The sequence below is a fragment of the Phaseolus vulgaris genome, chromosome 3, assembly GCF_000499845.2.
Source record: "Phaseolus vulgaris cultivar G19833 chromosome 3, P. vulgaris v2.0, whole genome shotgun sequence".
Lineage (NCBI taxonomy): Eukaryota > Viridiplantae > Streptophyta > Magnoliopsida > Fabales > Fabaceae > Phaseolus > Phaseolus vulgaris.
Window position 1 is genome coordinate 40201163 of NC_023757.2, and position 18505 is coordinate 40219667.

At 32.0% G+C, this 18505-nt stretch overlaps 3 protein-coding genes across 3 annotated transcripts; 2 read left to right on the forward strand and 1 right to left on the reverse strand.

Annotated features, from left to right (window-relative positions):
- Positions 1 to 1879: 1879 nt before the first annotated feature.
- LOC137807663 (piriformospora indica-insensitive protein 2-like) lies at positions 1880 to 4414 on the forward strand. Its single transcript, XM_068608409.1, has 2 exons — positions 1880 to 2829; positions 3034 to 4414. Exons 1-2 carry the CDS (start codon positions 2617 to 2619, stop codon positions 4243 to 4245), a joined length of 1425 nt encoding a protein of 474 aa, XP_068464510.1. The 5' UTR covers positions 1880 to 2616; the 3' UTR covers positions 4246 to 4414.
- Positions 4415 to 4602: 188 nt separating this feature from the next.
- On the forward strand, positions 4603 to 5878 carry LOC137807664 (early nodulin-like protein 6). The gene is made up of 2 exons (XM_068608410.1): positions 4603 to 5130; positions 5397 to 5878. Exons 1-2 carry the CDS (start codon positions 4947 to 4949, stop codon positions 5741 to 5743), a joined length of 531 nt encoding a protein of 176 aa, XP_068464511.1. The 5' UTR covers positions 4603 to 4946; the 3' UTR covers positions 5744 to 5878.
- A 1430-nt stretch (positions 5879 to 7308) lies between these two features.
- LOC137807665 (DEAD-box ATP-dependent RNA helicase 27-like) lies at positions 7309 to 12195 on the reverse strand. Its single transcript, XM_068608412.1, has 12 exons — positions 11734 to 12195; positions 11424 to 11609; positions 11121 to 11306; positions 10647 to 10730; positions 10157 to 10198; positions 9860 to 9931; positions 9472 to 9771; positions 8938 to 8976; positions 8760 to 8864; positions 8408 to 8476; positions 8194 to 8319; positions 7309 to 7692 (listed from the first exon to the last, which is right to left on the reverse strand). The coding sequence occupies exons 1-12, from the start codon at positions 12085 to 12087 to the stop codon at positions 7519 to 7521; spliced, it is 1737 nt and encodes a 578-aa protein (XP_068464513.1). The 5' UTR covers positions 12088 to 12195; the 3' UTR covers positions 7309 to 7518.
- Positions 12196 to 18505: the final 6310 nt, after the last annotated feature.

Here is an 18505-nt window from a genome sequence, read left to right on the forward strand (position 1 = left end):
ACATCTTTATTTTAAAATCATGTTTTTTAAAATTTGTTCATTTTGATAATACCATTCTCATTAGTGCTAACGATATACAACTTGATAAAAAAAACGTCTGTGCTTGTTTTTTAAAGTTATACTTTTCACTGTTAAATTCTCAATATTTTCTACAAAATCTTCTAAGAATTTTCATAATAAATCGTATCTTCTGCTAATTTTTTTTAAAATATTATATTTACAACTTTTTTTCATACATTATTTAATATTTAAACAAATTTATGACCTCTAATTTCTAATTCCTGCATTATGAATTTATGATGGCCCAGAAAAAAGTACATCCATTTTTCTCTAATCAACATATCTACACACTCTTAACTGTTAGTATATTTGATCTAAAGTATTTAAATAAATATTAGTCATATTTATCAATTTCACATCTTATGTTTAAGATTTGAATATCTCCAACTTATATCTTCATCATCAACTAGTGTGTCTGAGATCTTCAACAATATTAAATATTTAAAAAAGTTATTGTTTACAATAAATAAATTTAGGCAAAACTACTTTTAATAAATAACATTTGTAATCTATATAAAAATAATCTAAAAAAAAGAAAACTATATTTATCAAATATTTTCTCTCTTTTTCACTATTGAAACAAATCATATTGGTTTAGTTGTGTGGTGTGAGGAAAGGAAAAAACAAGTATAAAAAATATGTAATGTTGTTGAGGAATGGGGAAAATCAGATAACTAAGACTATTTTTCACATTTCTTGTACACTTTTATCTGTTCCCTTAACATCATATAATTAATGGCATTTAGCATTTGTTTTTTCTCCCCTTAATTCCCAAAGATTCTGCACTTTTATTCAACGAGATCATTTTTTCATTAAACCAGGCCCTACCCTCTTACATGTACTTTCAAAACCAAGCTTCTGATATGAAAATTGATGGCTGGGGAGAGTAGAGAGACCTTAGTCTTGGATGAAGAACTGTTGAAAAGGACTTTGGACGGTGACTGTGAGCTGGCTTCCTTGCAGCTGCATGCAGTACTCAGTGGGGTGTAGCCAAGTTCTGTTTTAGCCTGTCCTATGCCCTAGGGTGGTCCAAACTTTTACTTGCATTTGCAACATTGCTTCCATAATTATTGTTATTTGATAATATAAATGAATGTCTACAACCTTCAATGAGCAACTAAAATAGTAGTTCTTTAGGTTACTTTTTCTTTCCTAATAAGCAATGCCATGTTGTCCCAATGTCATGGTTGGATTTGCTGATCTATCCTTTCTGAACAGGATTGAGTTGCTAGAAAAGGAAAAACAAAATCTTCACACACAAAAAGAAAAAAAGTCAATTGTGGGGTGATTGTAGCACTTCTTTGATTAACCTTTTAAAACTACACTATAGAATCAAGAGTTGCTTAATTTGTGTGAAGTAAATAAATAAGCTGTTACTCTTATGAGTTGCACAGTTGAACCATTAAACATGCTTCCATTGCTAATAAAATGTTAGAAACATATCACAGTACCTCAGAATGATTACCACTTGATAATAGAAGATTGTTGTAATTTGGTATAAACAGTGTCCATGTATATTGCATATGTGCATGTGACTCTTCCTAGTGTTTCAGAAGAGGAGTTATAAAAAGGGTCCCCAACCTAGTTCAACCTTACCCCACTCTAATATTATGTTTAAAGACTCTGTTGTACTTTATAAATTATTACATAATCACTTCTCATGCTTTATCTTGTACAAATTCTTAGAATATGAGTTTATGTTTAAATTTATCCTACAAAATATGCACCTTTTATTGGATTCTTAAAGTTATACATAAAATTTAAATATGAAACTGTGATTGAGGCACTTGCGCAATGAATGAGAAGGTACCCTTCTGAGTCTGAGCATAGTGAGAGAGAGAGTTGAAAAACTGATATTGATTGAAGTTGATAAATGACGTGCTTGGAAGTTTGTCCTTCCTTTCTTTCAACGTTTGATCTATAATGAACTCAGTTCCTTAGCAAAAGGAGAAGAAGGAACTTATTATAATGTATGATTAGTTGGCTTTTCATATCAGAAAAGCACATGCATTTGCATTGTAGGCTGAACAGTTGAATTTCTCAGCTATCGACCTCTTAATTGCCACCTTGTTTGGTGGACCTTCCCCAAGGAAAATTCGTGGCAAGAAGCTAGTTAAGTATTCTGTATTTGGGTGAAATTACTTGTGATTAAGACATGTGCTAATAGTTTGAGATGGCTCTTGGTTCATTCACTTTTTCTGCAAAGTAAAAAACCCCTCTTAATTGCATCGCCTCTCATGCATCTCTTTCCATTTTATAGTCTCATTCAGTCCATTATTGTGTTTGCTTTTACTTCCTTTTCTTCCTTGGGAGGTTTTACTAACAAATTATGCTAGCAAGGCTTCGTTTTAGACCCTTCATATTCTCTGTTGCACTGGCCCTGAACGTTTTAGTCAGCAGCACTCTATCACTGTTCCTGTTTCCTTGCATGTTATAGCTAGTACCATCCTGTGATCCAGCCCATAAATAACTTAGATTGGCCCCATGAGTTTTTCCTATTCTGTTCCTCGAAGCTACATATTTTCTTGAGTGATATTTTCTGCTTTGATACTGAGAATGGCTGTGAGATTTTTATCATGGAACTGCCACTATTTTCTTTGTTTTCTGTTCCTCAGTTTGTCATGTCTTTGTAAGGGCCAAGACTCTTCATTGACACCAATGAAGAAAAAAGAGAAGGAGGTCATATACTCTGTTATTCAAGGGTTTGTAGGGAAGTGGTGGAACGGTTCATATCTGTATCCAGATCCCTGTGGATGGACTCCTATACAGGTTTGAAATCTTGAACTTTCAAAGGAAAAAAAATCAATCGGATAATGTTTATACCATTGTTTACTTCCTTTTTCGGTCTGAATCACTACCAATTTCAGTGGAACAGTACTATCTTAATTCTAAACTGTTACCACTAAAACAAAGGTTGTGTTTCTATTCAGTGCTCTGACAACTTTAAACTTCTATATTTTGGATTATGTGCAGGGAGTTTCCTGTGAGCAATATGATGATGGCTTCTGGTATGTGAGTACTGTAAACTTTGGACCAGTTTTTGACAACTCTCACATGTGCAGCCATGATGCCCAATTCCCTCAGCAACTATTCAATCTGAAGCACCTAAAAGTCCTCTCACTCTCCAGTTGCTTCCTTTCCCCAACCAAAAATCCTGTTAAACTCCCTCTTTCCAACTGGGACAAGTTCTCACACAGTTTGGAATCTTTAACACTTAGATCAAACCCTGGTCTTGTTGGCACCATTCCATCCACAATTGGCAGCCTTAGGAAGCTTCAATCTCTGGTACTGCTGGAAAATGGGTTAATAGGTAAATTACCACTGAGTATTAGTAATTTGGTGAGGTTGAGGCAACTAGTCCTTGCAAGAAACTATTTGGTGGGGGAGGTTCCAGCCAACTATGGAGGGCTTTCTGAGCTTTTAATATTTGATGCAAGCAGGAATAATCTCTCAGGAGTTTTGCCATCAACACTTGGATTTTTGGATTCACTTCTAAAGCTTGATTTGAGCAACAACATGCTAGAGGGAGAGTTGCCAAGGCAGCTGGGAAGACTAAAGAATCTAACCATACTTGATATCAGCCATAACAAACTTAGAGGTGGATTAGCTAGGACTCTCCAAGAACTTGTTTCCTTAAAGCATTTAGTTTTGTCCAACAACCATATAGGGGGTGATCTCTTGGGAGTTAGGTGGGAAAATTTCATAAACACAGAAACATTGGACCTTTCTAACATAGGTTTGGAAGGGAGTGTCCCAGAGTCCATGGCAAAAATGAAAAGGCTTAGATTTCTTGACCTCAGCAACAATAATCTCTCTGGAAATGTGTCTAAAAGTTTGGAAAATCTGACATGTCTTGGAGCTCTTCATGTAAATGGAAACAACTTGACTGGGACACTTGACTTCTCAGAGAGGTTTTACATGAAAATGGGAATGCGTTTTGCAGCTTGGAATAATGCAAATCTCTGTTACATTGTCAAACCAAACCACCAAATACCTTATGGAGTAAAACCTTGTGAGCAGAACATTACTATATCTGAAGGGTTTTCAACTGTAAAAATAACTGAAGGGAATTACGAGGATTCCTTTGTAGTGGCCTCTTTGGGAGCCTCAGGCTTTCATGGACTTTGGTGGGTTTTCACTGTAAATGGAGTTCTTAATGCTTTCCTGTGGAATATGTTATTTTAGTTCATCAGAGAAATCTAGAGAAGTAGCTACAATTACCACTGATGCCATCTATTGCTAAACAAATTTACGACCTCTAATTTCTAATACCTGCATTATGAATTTATGATGGCCCAGAAAAAGTACATCCATGGTTCTCTAATCAACATATGTACACACTCTTAAGTCTTAACTCTTGCGTATATTTGATTTAACAATGAACATGTATTCTCCTAAGTTTTTCTTTTCTGTTATGCAAGTAGCTATCTTCATCTTTTGCTGACCCTTTTTTTGTTAACTGTTTTTTCAAGGTTATATAACTTAATGAATGTAATCAAATTCAGATGAACAAAAAAATTAGTATTAATTTAGAAAAGAAAACAAACAAAAAAATCTTAATTATAATTTATATCTCACTACTTAATCACCTAATTTCTCTCAACAACCTTGATCACTATAAAACAGTTAAGACCAAGTCATAGACCATTGTTACCATTTGCTAACAAAGCTCACCCACGACCCCCAAAACGTTGCTGATAAAAAAAACGACCCCCAAAACGTGCTCCTCAATCCTCTCCCTCGTCAACAAACTTCATTTTTCAACTTTAAGTCTCTTTTTAAGTCCAAGGTGACCAACCCCATTATCTCCCATACCACCAACACTTTCACTCTTTTGCAGCAAGAAAGCACACACTACACTAGAGAGAGTATCTAGAAATCCAAATATGGCTATTCCCTTCAAAGCCTCATACCCACTTTTCCTTTGCTTGATTCTTTTCTGTGGTGTCAATTGCACTGAGTTTGAAGTTGGAGGCCATGATGGTTGGGTTGTCCCAAAGACAGACGATGATTCTCAAATGTACAATCAGTGGGCATCCCAAAACAGATTCAAGGTTGATGACACTCTTCGTAAGTAACACTCCTTAACAGCTTAAATATATAACGTGTAACCATTTAATTTTCTGCATATTCAAATACAGTATGCACGATCACCCTCAAAATTTGTAACTAGGTTCTTAAATCCTCATGTTTGTCAATTTTATGCCATATAAAGATCAAAGAAATCATATAAATTCATAATCTGATCATTTTTCCTTGTAAAAAAATCATGCTTATTTTGTAATTAGTAGCATATGGGGTGTCCACGAATTGTTGAACTTTTGGAATTGCTTTAGTTTTCAAGTACGAGAAAGACTCAGTTATGGAGGTGACAGAAGAAGAATATGAAGATTGTAAATCCCCTCGTCCCCTCTTTTTCTCCAACAATGGTGACACTGTCTTCAAGTTTGACAGGCCAGGCTTGTTCTACTTCATTAGTGGGGTTCGTGGTCACTGTGACAGAGGGCAGAAGATGATCATCAAGGTCTTGGATATAGAGGCAACACCATCACCCCAATATGCAAATGAAAGTGCACCAAAGCCACATAAAAAAAGTGGAGTTGCTGAACTGACTCCTATGAGGATAATAACAGCATCCACACTTTTTGTTATGTCAACCTTCTTGCTTCAGCTTTATGTTTGATTCTTGTGTGTTATATCAGAGTCTTAGGTTTGTGAGTAGCAGTTTATTTGTTGTTTTGGTCATGTGTCAGTGTTGGAAGGATTGGACTTCATTATTAGTTAATGTTTGTAGGGGTTAAAATGTTTCCTTTCTGAGTTGGTATAGATTATTCCTATGACTCAACCTGATTTACATTTATCATGAGATCCTCATTTACTTCTATTGAAAATGATCTTTCTTTCTGATAATGAACTAGTATTATTGATCCTCTTTTCAATCAAAGAGAAACCAATATGAGGGTATTTTGTGACCTGAAGGAGAATAATCTGCTATATGATGGTCAAGGACTTAAATTAAAGTTCCATTTCATGAATAAATAATAGAAAAATAGAGAAAATAGGTTATGCATGTTTAATTGTCATCCATCAATAATATTTTTTGACTTAACAGTATAATACATAATCCTTAGACTCTAAGTTATATGAGTTTAGGTTAATAAAATTTTGAGAACACACATTTTTATAACTTAGTAAAAAATATTCATTTATACTTTAACAAATAATATTTTAAAATATTTCATACTTTATAATTTACGGTATGAAAGCTATTTTTCAACACAATTTAATCAAAAGATTTTTTTATTATTATTTAACAAGTCTGAACAATAATTAATTGTGGCTTAATCAATGGTTACTTTGCCACATAACTATATTACGTTCAAAAGTATTCATATAACTGTACTAGAAAAAAGGTTTACACTAAAGGGTTTATAATGTTATAAAATTGTGTAAAAAAAGGCACCGAATGAAAATGTGTTAACTTCTCAAAGGTCTATTAAACGCATAATTTGATTCAAAATCATTTTTGCTTTAATCTTATAACTCTTTTGCCAAGATAGATGATAAAAGAGGCTTTTGCTTCCCGATCATTTTGGACTATATAATTTTTATTTTAAATACCTAAATTATTCTTTAATTTTATTTTTAAACAAAAGAGTGTGAAGGTTGGTTGTTGGTACTGTGGATTGAAGTTGTGACTGTGATTGAAGTTTGGGTTAGTTGATTGAGGTAAAAATGGGTACTTATGACCATATTTCTATCATTTTATATAGGGCAAGTTATAAAATAATAGAGTGCATGAAGCAAAACCCTAAAAGTTATTACTCCTTTAGTATTACGGGCAATAACCTAGTTACATAGGCCTAGGTGAATTTTAGTCAATTCAATAAAAAAAACATTAAAATAAGCAAATGAAAAAACTTAGCATACAATTTTGAACCGATTCAGATCTTCGGAAGTTCTTCCAATGCTGAATATAAGCAAAAAAAATAGTAATTTATAATAATTAAAAATTAATTGATGTCTTTTAACTATATTATTTGATTTAAAAAGCAAATAAATTTCTTAAACTGTCTTTAATTGGAATTTGATATAAAAATAAGTCATTAGAAATAAATTTTCAATTGTCTTATTAAATATGATAAAGGTAATTAAAACCTGCTTATATCTGAAACAACATCAAACAATTTTTTTTTCTTATTTTAAGACTGAAAGCATTACAGATTACCATACTAAAAAAATCATTGATTGGACTCAGGTATAATTTCATTAATATTACAGTTGAAGAATGGCATACAAATTTTAAGGTGAATAACTAATCGCTTCAATAATGGAATAATGTTTGACTAATTTACACAACACAACACATCTGTGACAAAATTTTGGGTATATGTAAAAAATTGTGGGTGTGGCAAGAAGATGCAGAGAAACCCACAGAATAAAGCAGCATGTCTACTGCTAGTGCCTCACAAACTGCCGCCTGTCATCAGCACCTCTCTTTCCATAGGGATTGCTGTCGTTGAATCCGTGTCTACCTCCATCAACTTTACGCGTTTTATTCCTTTGCTTACTGCTGTTTATGTTTAGTGTCACGTTTGGTGGGTTTGAGAAACAAAACGAAGAAGCAACAGCCTGCTCAAGTACCAAAATTGGTAATTAATTATCATGATACATGCTATACTATTCAAATAATATATATATATAAGCAATAACTCTTTCTTTTCCCCTGATCAAGAAAAAAACAAAAGGCTATCCAAAACCATTAAGTCTCTCAATTTAGAGTGTCAATCAGTTTCATAATATCTATGCACGTCTAACATGATATGATGTGCCCTTTAACTGTTCAAGCTTTCTTTAATCTATATGTTCGTTCCTTGACTATTAATGTTCCAGTAATTTATTACCAGCCATCTATTTCGATATTATGCCCATTTGCCCCCCCTATCCTCAAAATGAAAGGAAAAGATAAGAGTAACATGATTTAAAATGCCACAGCTGCAATAGCAGTGCACAATTTGCATATAAAAAACGGAGTTACCTAATGTTTCTCATAGGAGTTCATATTCATGTAGTTCTAAAAAACACGAAAGATAGTACAAAAAAACAAAAAGCAACATAAAGTGAAAGCCGTACCTGAAAATCAAGACGGTGAACATTGAATATATCCTTCATGGAATGTGAATTATAAGCTAATATGTATGATCTATAAGCTTCTTTCGCCATCTTGTTCAAATAAAAATTGTTGACAACCAAATTCTCCTGGGAGTTATCAGGATAATCCTTTGTAAGATTGCAGTTGGCTACTATATAAAACAAATATTACTTAAGTATAAGGAAAGGAACCTACCAGGTGAGATTGTACGTTAGCCACCTTCTTTTCATCATATGCATACTCTTTAACAGGGACCTTAGCTGCCTGAAATTAAGCATAAATATAAAGTTATTATTAGGGAAAGCTGAGTATAATTATTTACAAAAATGGGCTTAGAATCTTGGGGCCTGGTCTGGGGGAGTAGCAACCACTGCTTCCACTAACATTATATTCCAGGCTTGAAAATCACACGGTTTCCTGGAGGAATATATTTTTTGGAAACCCTACTTTCTTGGATAAGTACAAGCATAAACTAGAATCCTCAACTAAATTATAATTCAGCATCAGCCAGCTTACCAATCCATATTGTTAAATGAAAGAAACTGACCTTCAGGTAGCGGAGAAATTGCAATTCTTCAGGAATTAGAAAAAGCAAAGCATTTCCTTTTCCACCTTCACCACGAGCAGTTCTACCGACCCTGTGGATATATTCCTGGAAGCAGTAAAAAAAAATGTTATACCGTACACCAAACATACAAGACTGCTAAGACGCAAATGAAAGGTACCTTAGGTTCATCAGGTGGATCATATTGCACAATCCAGTCCTACAACGCAAACAAAAACAAACATAAATCTTGTATATCTAATGCTTTTCTATTAACAGAACATAATGCTCATAAGCACAGAAACCAAATTAAAGATATAAATATACAGAGACGATCTAAACGGACAGAATTTTCTAGGATAGCATTGTCATTGCTTCTATTAGTAGGATAGAATGGTTTATCAACCCTAGTTATGCAGCTCAGTTAATAGTTTAGAGAGGTTGTGTCATTGGGCATAGAGGTATATATGATGGCCATTGCTGGCTTGACATGATTTGCATGTTGATTCTGATTTTATAATATTTTATGAAGGAAGATTTTCTACCTTTCTTTCCTGAAGTTATCTTATGTTGCCTCAGTTTATTTTAGCCAGTTATTGGATTGAAGATGATTGATTGCATGTCGTTCGGAAAGAGGGGGAATATCTTATAAGTTTAAAAACAGTCATTTTCAATCAAGAAATATTCATGTAAGTTGATAAGGAAATTAATATACCACAGCAGGTATGTCAAGTCCACGAGCAGCAACATCAGTACATAGCAAGATCCCCTTTCCTGCTTTGCAAAAATCAAAAAAGGTTGTTGTCCGTGTCTGCTGCTTTTGTTTTCCATGAATACTTGAGCAATTCAATTGAACGAGATTAAGAATGTCTGCATGGAATTTGACAGAGTTGCATGAAGAGAAAAAGACCATCACTTTTTTTGACTGGTGTCTCTTCAAAAAAGAATAGAGAACAATAAAGCGCTTGGCACAGGGTACAACAACATAACCCTGAAGCAACCCTTCGTTTGTGACCTGCATTCTCAAAGGGTAATGATGATTATTATAAGTATAACTACTACAAACAAAATTCAGTTATTAAGATAAAGTGGGGAGAAATGACCTTGGTTCTCCCATCATCCACATCAATATAGATGGGAGTTGTCTGAAATGACAAGCGGGCAAGATCCTCAACCTGTATTTAAAGGGGGACACACATTTCCTTATTTTTACTTCGAAATATATTATCAAGCATCAGAATTCTAGTGTATCAAGCAATGCATTGAATATCAACTCCTAACGTATCCAAGTATATGTATGTATGCTTGCATGTGCAAAAATATTAAGAATTGAAAACAATGAAATTAGGATTTTATATCAGAGAAAGAAATTGATGAAGGATAGAAAATGAAGAACAGACCTTCTTTGTTTGTGTCGCGGAAAATAAAGCTGTTTGCCTACTCTGTAGAAGGATAAACAGATTAATTGGTCAGACTCTCAGATGTTAGCTAAAACACAGAAAATATAAACTTATCCCTGCCCCTGTATAAAAATACAAGCAAGATGATACGGCATACTTAGAACTATGAGAAAATACAATTTAGAAGTTGAGGCAAAAGCACCAGGAGTTGTTCCTGTATCTAGCTAAGTGCAAGCAGCTTCTTACATTCAAAGTTAATAGATTCCTGGGCAGAATTCATAATTTTACTTTTCTTCTCCGATAAAAGAAAGAAGATATTTGCGAAATTATAATTATTGAAGTCCTTTTTTATAGGTGTTCCTCCAGCCAAATAATCCAATCCAAAGAGAAAATGATATAGGAAAAAGACCAATTTCAGGACACCATTATATATTCATAGGCACGTGCATGTGGAAAGGAGAGAGGAAAAGGAAAAACAAGTTCTGTATACCTTTGGAAGGATCTTAATAATCTGTTTCATTTCCTCTTCAAAGTTTGCTTCTAAGATTCTGTCAGCTTCATCAATCATGAGACACTGCCATATCATGCAGGAATATAGAGTAAGTGAATAGCCTAAGTACACTCTCACTAACACATGCCCGTAAACATCTACTAGAACTCAAAATATTAAAAAGTTCAAGAACATTCAATCCATAATGGAAACTAGAAAAGCTTCTAAGATCAAATTTATTTATAATATTTCATCACTAAATAGAGATTCATGAACTGAAGGTGGCTTTCTTTAATTCCTGTTTTCTCCCACAAAAAGAACGCACCAAACTGAACACAACAGCAAAAGTAATATGGACAAAGTGTAAGATGGACAAAGTTTCAATTGAAATATTCTTGATATTTTGTAACCAGGCAGACCGCGAGAAAGGACAATAACGAATGGTCCTTTAAACGAAGGGGGACAGTAATTTACCTTCAAGTTTTTGTATATGAATCCTTTTGTGTTTTGAAGATGATCTAGAAGACGACCAGGAGTTCCTACCAATAGATTTATCCCTTTAGCTAGGCGTGCAGCTTCAAGTTTTCTAGTTGAACCTCCAATAACCAATCCAAGAGTTTGTGAATGATACTTGAGAAGCTCCTTGGCCACAGCATGTGTCTAATTGAAACGATGAATCAACAAATAAGAAAAAAAAAACTATTTAATCAAACCGCAAGCTAAAACAAATGAAGCAAAGAAGCGCATATTATGAGCAAATAAGCCGGAATTTATTACCTGTATTGCAAGCTCTCTAGTTGGGCATATAACAACAACACCAGCTCCATTACGGGGTGTAAACTTAACATTGTACAACAGCTCCACAGCAGGAATTAAGAAGGCCAGAGTTTTTCCAGAACCGGTTCTTGCAGCACCAAGCACATCTTTTCCAATCAAGAGAGGCGGAATTGCTCTCGCTTGAATCTGCATTCATGATTCATAATCAACTCTATTGTGTTACACACAAATAAAAAATAAAAAAACACTATCCTAAAAAAGCTTAGCTTAATAATTTGAAGGATTATGGAAGATGAAACTGTAGCATTACCTGAGTCATGTGCTGGAATCCCATATCCATGATGGCCTTATAAGTAGGTTCAGACAATCCCAGAGATTCAAATGACTCGGAGCTCATAATTCCAGACCCACCATTGTTCTTCACCTTTCTCTCTTCCCCTTCACTTTCTCCTTCCACTTTCTTCTTCTTATTCTTCTTCTTATTCTTCGAGGATTCTCCATCGCTATCTGTGTCATTCCCATTCTCCTCTTCTTCTGGACGCTCCTCGGTAGCATTATCCCGAGGACGTTTTTTCTCGCGCTTCTTCTTATTCTTCTGATTTTTGTTCTTCTTTTCGTCCATCGGTGAGGCTTGAAGGTTTTCTTCTGCTTCTGCCATTGTCATATTTTGCACACTCAACCCTAATGGCTAATATCTTCTTCTTCCTTCTTCTCCCCCTTGTTAAACCCTACTTTCGCACGCTTCATATGTGCACGTGCGCGATGGCGGGACATTGTAAATAGCTGAATGGTTTGGGCTATATGGGTTTCAATCAGGCCCAAAAAATCTGGTAAGGTAATAGTCAGCACACTCCTGTTAATAGGCTTCTTCTTCCTGCACCCCTACATTTTTCTTCCTGCATCCCCACAATTTTTTAAATCCCGAAACTGAGCTTAATCTTTTATTTGAAAAAGGACACTGTGGTTACCGGAAATAGGGATCTGGGGGTGTGCTACAGATTCATCAATCCAGAATTGAATTTTTTTTTTTCGGATGAGGGGGTGTTCTAGAAGTAATTTTTACATAAATTATTGATTTCCGAATTGCTGAATTTGGAAGCCTAATTCTGTTATGGATTCGTAGATCCAGAATGCTTTTTTTTTTAAAGATGGATTTGTGAAATGCATATTTTGAATTATGGATTGGTAAATCCGAAATTTTACCAGAAGTGCCAATCCGAAATTTTACCGGATTCCATGATCCATAATGCAAAAAAATAAATACAGTTCAGGTGCATTTTAGGATTTTTATAAAATAATAGGGATAATTTGGTCTTTGCATAACATTGTGGGGGTGCAGAAAGAAAAATGTAGGGGTGTAGGAAGAAACTGCCCTATTAATATTGGGTCAACAATAATTTTTTATTGGTACATCCTTATCTTCACCTTCATATTAATCGTAAAAAATCAGTTTTTAACTTTAAAAAAAATCAAATAACCTTAAATAAAGCATAATTTTATATTTTTAAATAACCTAAATTGCACTCTCATATCTTCCTTCCGGACGCAACACATCCATTCTTCTGCGACGACAACATTTGAGATAAGATGGCAATGCGGGTTGGTCCGTCCAGCAAAGGTCTGCCCACATAAGGGCAAACCCGCATACAATTGTTTTTATAAGAAATTCAATAAAAATGTTTGTTATTGAAAAATTGAATATAAAATAATTCAATCAAAATATTTGTCACTTTTTGCATTGCTACTGAAAAAATGAATAATAAAATTGAATTAATATAAATAGATTACAATTGAATAAAAAATTGAAGATATGTTTGTTACTAATATAAAACATCGAACATCAATATTCTTTTCTTCCATTTAAAACTTAATCAAACATCAATAATTTCATTAACATAAAGCATCAAACATCAATATTCTTTCATTTCAAAACATATCAAACATCAAATAACTACATCGCTACATTAAACATAGTCAATTAAAAAACATCACTATTCTTCCATTTTAATAACATTAGATGCATGTTGGTACATTCCTCGTCCATTCCAATCCAATTTTCAAACTAAAATCATGTCGAAAAAATATAGAATAAACATATAATTAAAATTAATGGTTTAACCAATATGGTTACCGTACAAAATAAAATATGATCTTACTCCCACAATAAATAAGAAATGATGATTCAACTATTTCAATCCAATTTCAAGAAACATTATTGACATTTTTTTTTTCTTTCTATATTTTGATTCAAATATAGGTGTTTGACATCCAGAATTAATTTGTTCTCAACTATTCAATATGTATTACATGTACTACCAAAATCTTTTTGCATCATAAGAGTCTATTACAATCAAATTTTGTTTTGATAAGCAAGGATAACACAAGGTCATGTTTTCAGTTGTGTAAATTAAAATTAATTGTTCAACCAATATAATCATCGTATAAACTAAATGGTTATCATACACAATAAATATATGATCATACTCCCACAATAAATTGGAATGAAGATTCAACTACTTCATTCCAATTTAAAAAAATATGATTGACTACGGGTTATGCAGGATGAGCTTAAGTGAGTTGGTGGGTTGAATTACTGAGTCCGCCATGGATTTTTTGCTAACGGGTAGCGGGCCGACTTGCATGACCCGCCTCGTATTGTCATCCCTAATTCGAGAGAGCAGTTCCGTTATTTCAGAATGTGTGAGAGAGTTGTCGAAAGTGTTCGTTTATTCAATGTTCTTCGATGTGAAGATGATTTATTTTTAGTTTTCTACTTCATTTTTACACTTCATTTTTTTATGGATTTTGTGGCTACCAAAAGAATGAATAAAAATTTAGAAAAATAATTTTTTTTTCCCTTAAACTAAGAATAAAAGTAAACATATTTTTTAAATATCTTTATGTTTTATTTAATTCAGTTTTTTCATTATTCAAAGAGAAATAATTTAATTATTGTTAACATATATTTTATGACACAAATTAGCTTAAATAACTTAATACTATTATTTAGCTTTTCTAGCATTTAAAAATAAGCAACATCAAACATATTTTTTAAAATAAAAAAAAATCAATTTAAATGTCATATTTGACTAACTTCCTTTTTTATAGGAAAAATTATTTAAGACATATTGAGTTTTTATTTATATATATTTTATTAACAGGAAGTTAATATAGATTAAATATTTTGTTAATTTTAATTTGTGCTTTAATTGAAAGTAATATTGGAATTAAAAAAATATATAGAAATGAATGAGAATGTAACAAGGTGCATGGAGAATTTGCCTTTTTTTTCACTATTGATCTTTGATCTTTGTAATATATTTTGCCCTTTTTGTTTGACTAATGATCTTTTTAATATTTTTTGCCCTTTTTATTGATCTTTGTAATATTTTTTATTTGGTCTATGTAATATTTCCTCCACCCATCATTTTCTTCCTGCACCCATAAAAATTGTGAAATGAAAAAAATATTTTGGGAGGTCTTTTTCTCTTTCACGAATTTCCAATTTTGGAATATCAATCTCGGAACTCATTCCTATAATCCGATTTCCGAAAACACTCACGTCACCATACCCAAGTTAAGACCTTATTTAGGGGAAATTAAGAAGGTAATAAACCACTTGTTTGGATAAATATATAATTCTAAAAGGATAGAAAAAGATAAATAAGTCAAAAAAATGTGAATTGATGGAATCAAGCATCAAAATAATCTAAAGAGATTTAAACTAATATTAAACTATTAACTATAATTTGTTACTTTTTAGACAACCCATTTGAATGAGAAACAATAATTGGTGAAATGTGGTGAAACTTTATTAAAGCATTGAGAATGAATATATTCTTAATAAACACTTATTTTCCATTTAACTTATCTCTTGATGCACAGTGAAACTTAAAAGAAAAAGAAAGGTGCAGAGCTGAAAAAGAAGATATCAGAAATAGATAAGAAGTGCATTACACATTTTGTAGTTCTTTAATAGTTGACATTGAAAACAAAGAGACATGATTGGGCAAAACACTATAGGAACTTGGGAAAATGGAAACATTATGATGAAGAAATAGTGCATTAGTTAATGTCATTGCATGAAGACAATAAGCTGAATTTGGTCACAACTTTCATTATTCCCACTGCACTTAATTATGTTCCTCTTCTTCTCAGTAGGATCCAAAATGCTATAAAATATGGAAAACAAAAGTAGTCAATATTCAAGAACATTGTCTGCTTTGGTCATTACATTTCATTGATGTTGTTTCTCATAAGCCTAAAGGAAAAAGAAAAAGAAGAACAGGTTGAAGACAGTGTTGGCCAATGAATGCACCCAAAAACACTATGGATGTTCAAATGATTCCTTAGCAGAAATCAAAATTCGTGTAATTCATCATTGTTCAATGAATCAAATATTCCACTCGAAAGTTAAGTTGATTGATAGAGTAAAAAGAAGAATTCGTCTGCATTATAATTTGTTGTGGCGTGATTTATTATTATGTCTTGCTTACTGGGTAATTAATGTTTTTTATTAATTAGTGAATAACATTTTTTTTGGTTAAAGTTGGTCTTCTTACAATTAGAGAACGTGGAGAAAAAAAATAATAATTCTTATAGGCTATCATTTTTTAAAATATTAATTTAATTATGTACTTTTTTTAAAAATAAACTAAAATTGTCATTTTGTTAGTTTAGAATTGAATTTATGGATAATTTGAGGAGGAAATTTGTGGGAAAGGGAGGTAGTGAATTTGTGAGGATTATAGTGGATGTGGGAAGATTTGTGAGGATACGTGAGGTTGTTTGGATTGAAAGAGGATAGAGTCCTAAGTTTACAAATTTATCTTTGTTATTAAAAAAATATTTGAACAATGAATTATGATTGTAAATTTGAATTAATTAAATTTTTCTAATATATAATATTCATAATTACTTGTATTTTTCAATAAAAAAATATAATAAAAAATATTTTTGTGTTAAATTAAAATAAAGTTATTAAATATATTAAAATTTATGAAAATAATATTTATTATTATATTCATTTGTTATTTTATATAACTAACTATATATGTTTTGTTGATATAATAAAATTATTTTATTATTTATAATTATACATTGTTATTAATAATATAATTAAATATTTTTAAAAGTATTAAACAAATTTATGAAATATTTAATTTTGTATATTGTATAATAAAATGCATGCACAAAGATATTTGGATAAAATACAATAATCCTACATAAAGCACAAATCTCTTTATTTATGTAAAAAATCATATTCTTTCTCCCACTTTCAAAACCATTAAAAAAAAAACATACATTCTCTCTTTCCTCTTGACATTGAAAGAAGGTTTTGCATTGATAAAAGCATTTAAGAAGTGAATAATCTGTTATGTTTACACCTCTTCTTAGGTAACCGATGTTTGAATATTGAATGCTATTAATATTAAATGAGAACAGTAATTATATTAAATTTCAGTTCAAAGACCTACCTCCAAATTGCAAACTTAAGTAATTTATTACACCAATTTAAAAAACTTATTCACTCTTATGCAACAAAAAAAAGTAGCATGAATCTGCTGAATGCGCCAACCAAATTAAGTCCAACTGTTCTATTGCATGCATATTTATAATATGCGTTTGGAGTAATCTTATAGTTCTTCCATTCTTTCACCTCTTTTTTACTCATGGGTGAAGGAGCACTATTCTCACCCTCTTATTTTCCACTACACAAATCTTTTAAAACTGCACAACATTATTTTTATGGAAAATGACGAACACGTTTCAAGACACATTTGTTACTTATACAAGTGCATACAAAATCTGAATGCGCATAATATAATATACAAGTAAGTGTGATTCATTTTCTATTGTAAAAGATATAATTATTGTTTTAATATATCAAATAATCTTACATTACATATAAAAATGGAGATAAAGAGTAATTTAAATATATTTTTTCTTTAATTTTTCTATTTCTTTTTTAAAGATAAAATTGTAATGGAAGTTTGAACTCTAAAGTAAACAATACTTTAGATATAGTGATTAACTTAATAATGATATCTCAACGGACATAAATTTGAAACATTGGTATTGTATTGTATGTGGAAAAATGATTTAAATGATGAATCATATTTCCCTAACCCTCGATCGGGGGACTTAAGGTTGGAATTCTTTTTACGAAATAGTCTATGAGGTTCCAACCTATTTTCCTGCTTCACTCTTCTTCCGCTTGGATGGATTTTGGAAGTTGACTAGTAAACTCTTTTCCATGAGATCTTTTCTGTTAATGGAGTGAATTTTTTTTATTTTTTTTTATATCTATTATTTCTTCATGTGAAAAGAGCATTCGACTCTGAACTTAAATTTGTTTGGTCGTTACCAATATAGGAAAAATTTAGATGTAGAGTTCTAATAAAAGAAAAGACATTTATAAGAGTCTCGAGGCGAACATTTCAATTTCAAAAAAATGATGTTTTTAACAAGAAATTATAAAAGATGATCATGTTGAACTTCGTTCAACGAAACTCAATCGACTTCGAGAAAAAAAACACTAATAAAACTAATAAGGAAAGTGCAAGCGAACAAGGATATTTTAATATTTATAAATGCTTAAAAATGTTTCGCTTTCATTCGCATTTTGAAAAATATTCGTTTTTTTCAAGTAAAATACACGAAATTGAACTTTAAAAAGATTGCATTTCATGTCACGTTATCCTAGGGCAATGTGACCCGTTGAGTGAAGCCGCATAAATAACACAATGCCTCAAACTTATCATGAATACTCATAATCAATGTTTTATGGCGATTTGCTCCATCTCAAAACATTATAATTACACTAAGCTCGTATTATTGAGATGTACGAACAGTCACAAAGTCTGACCTAAATCTAGTTGTGAAAAGACAACCTATTCTTTGAAGCTCATTAAAAAATGTGATAGAGTTAAAATTTTAGAATAAAGTTCTCCTAAACTTAGGGACTTGTGTACTATACTAACAAATAAAACCACTTGAAAATTTGAATAACTCATTCACTTGAAAAGTTATTTATGTTGTACCAGATTGATCAATCCAATATTTGGTAACAATCTCATTGG

What these genes read in the sequence shown, in the direction of transcription:
- LOC137807663 (XM_068608409.1), top strand. Translation starts at nt 2,617, where the DNA reads ATGGCTGTGAGATTTTTATCATGGAACTGCCACTATTTTCTTTGTTTT. An exon ending in GTGGATGGACTCCTATACAG is followed by an intron (nt 2,830 to 3,033) that starts GTTTGAAATCTT and finishes GATTATGTGCAG; the next exon opens with GGAGTTTCCTGTGAGCAATA.
- LOC137807664 (XM_068608410.1), top strand. Translation starts at nt 4,947, where the DNA reads ATGGCTATTCCCTTCAAAGCCTCATACCCACTTTTCCTTTGCTTGATT. An exon ending in CAAGGTTGATGACACTCTTC is followed by an intron (nt 5,131 to 5,396) that starts GTAAGTAACACT and finishes GAATTGCTTTAG; the next exon opens with TTTTCAAGTACGAGAAAGAC.
- LOC137807665 (XM_068608412.1), bottom strand. Translation starts at nt 12,087, where the DNA reads ATGACAATGGCAGAAGCAGAAGAAAACCTTCAAGCCTCACCGATGGAC. An exon ending in CTAGAGAGCTTGCAATACAG is followed by an intron (nt 11,307 to 11,423) that starts GTAATAAATTCC and finishes CGTTTCAATTAG; the next exon opens with ACACATGCTGTGGCCAAGGA. An exon ending in TTATTAAGATCCTTCCAAAG is followed by an intron (nt 10,199 to 10,646) that starts GTATACAGAACT and finishes ATCCTTCTACAG; the next exon opens with AGTAGGCAAACAGCTTTATT.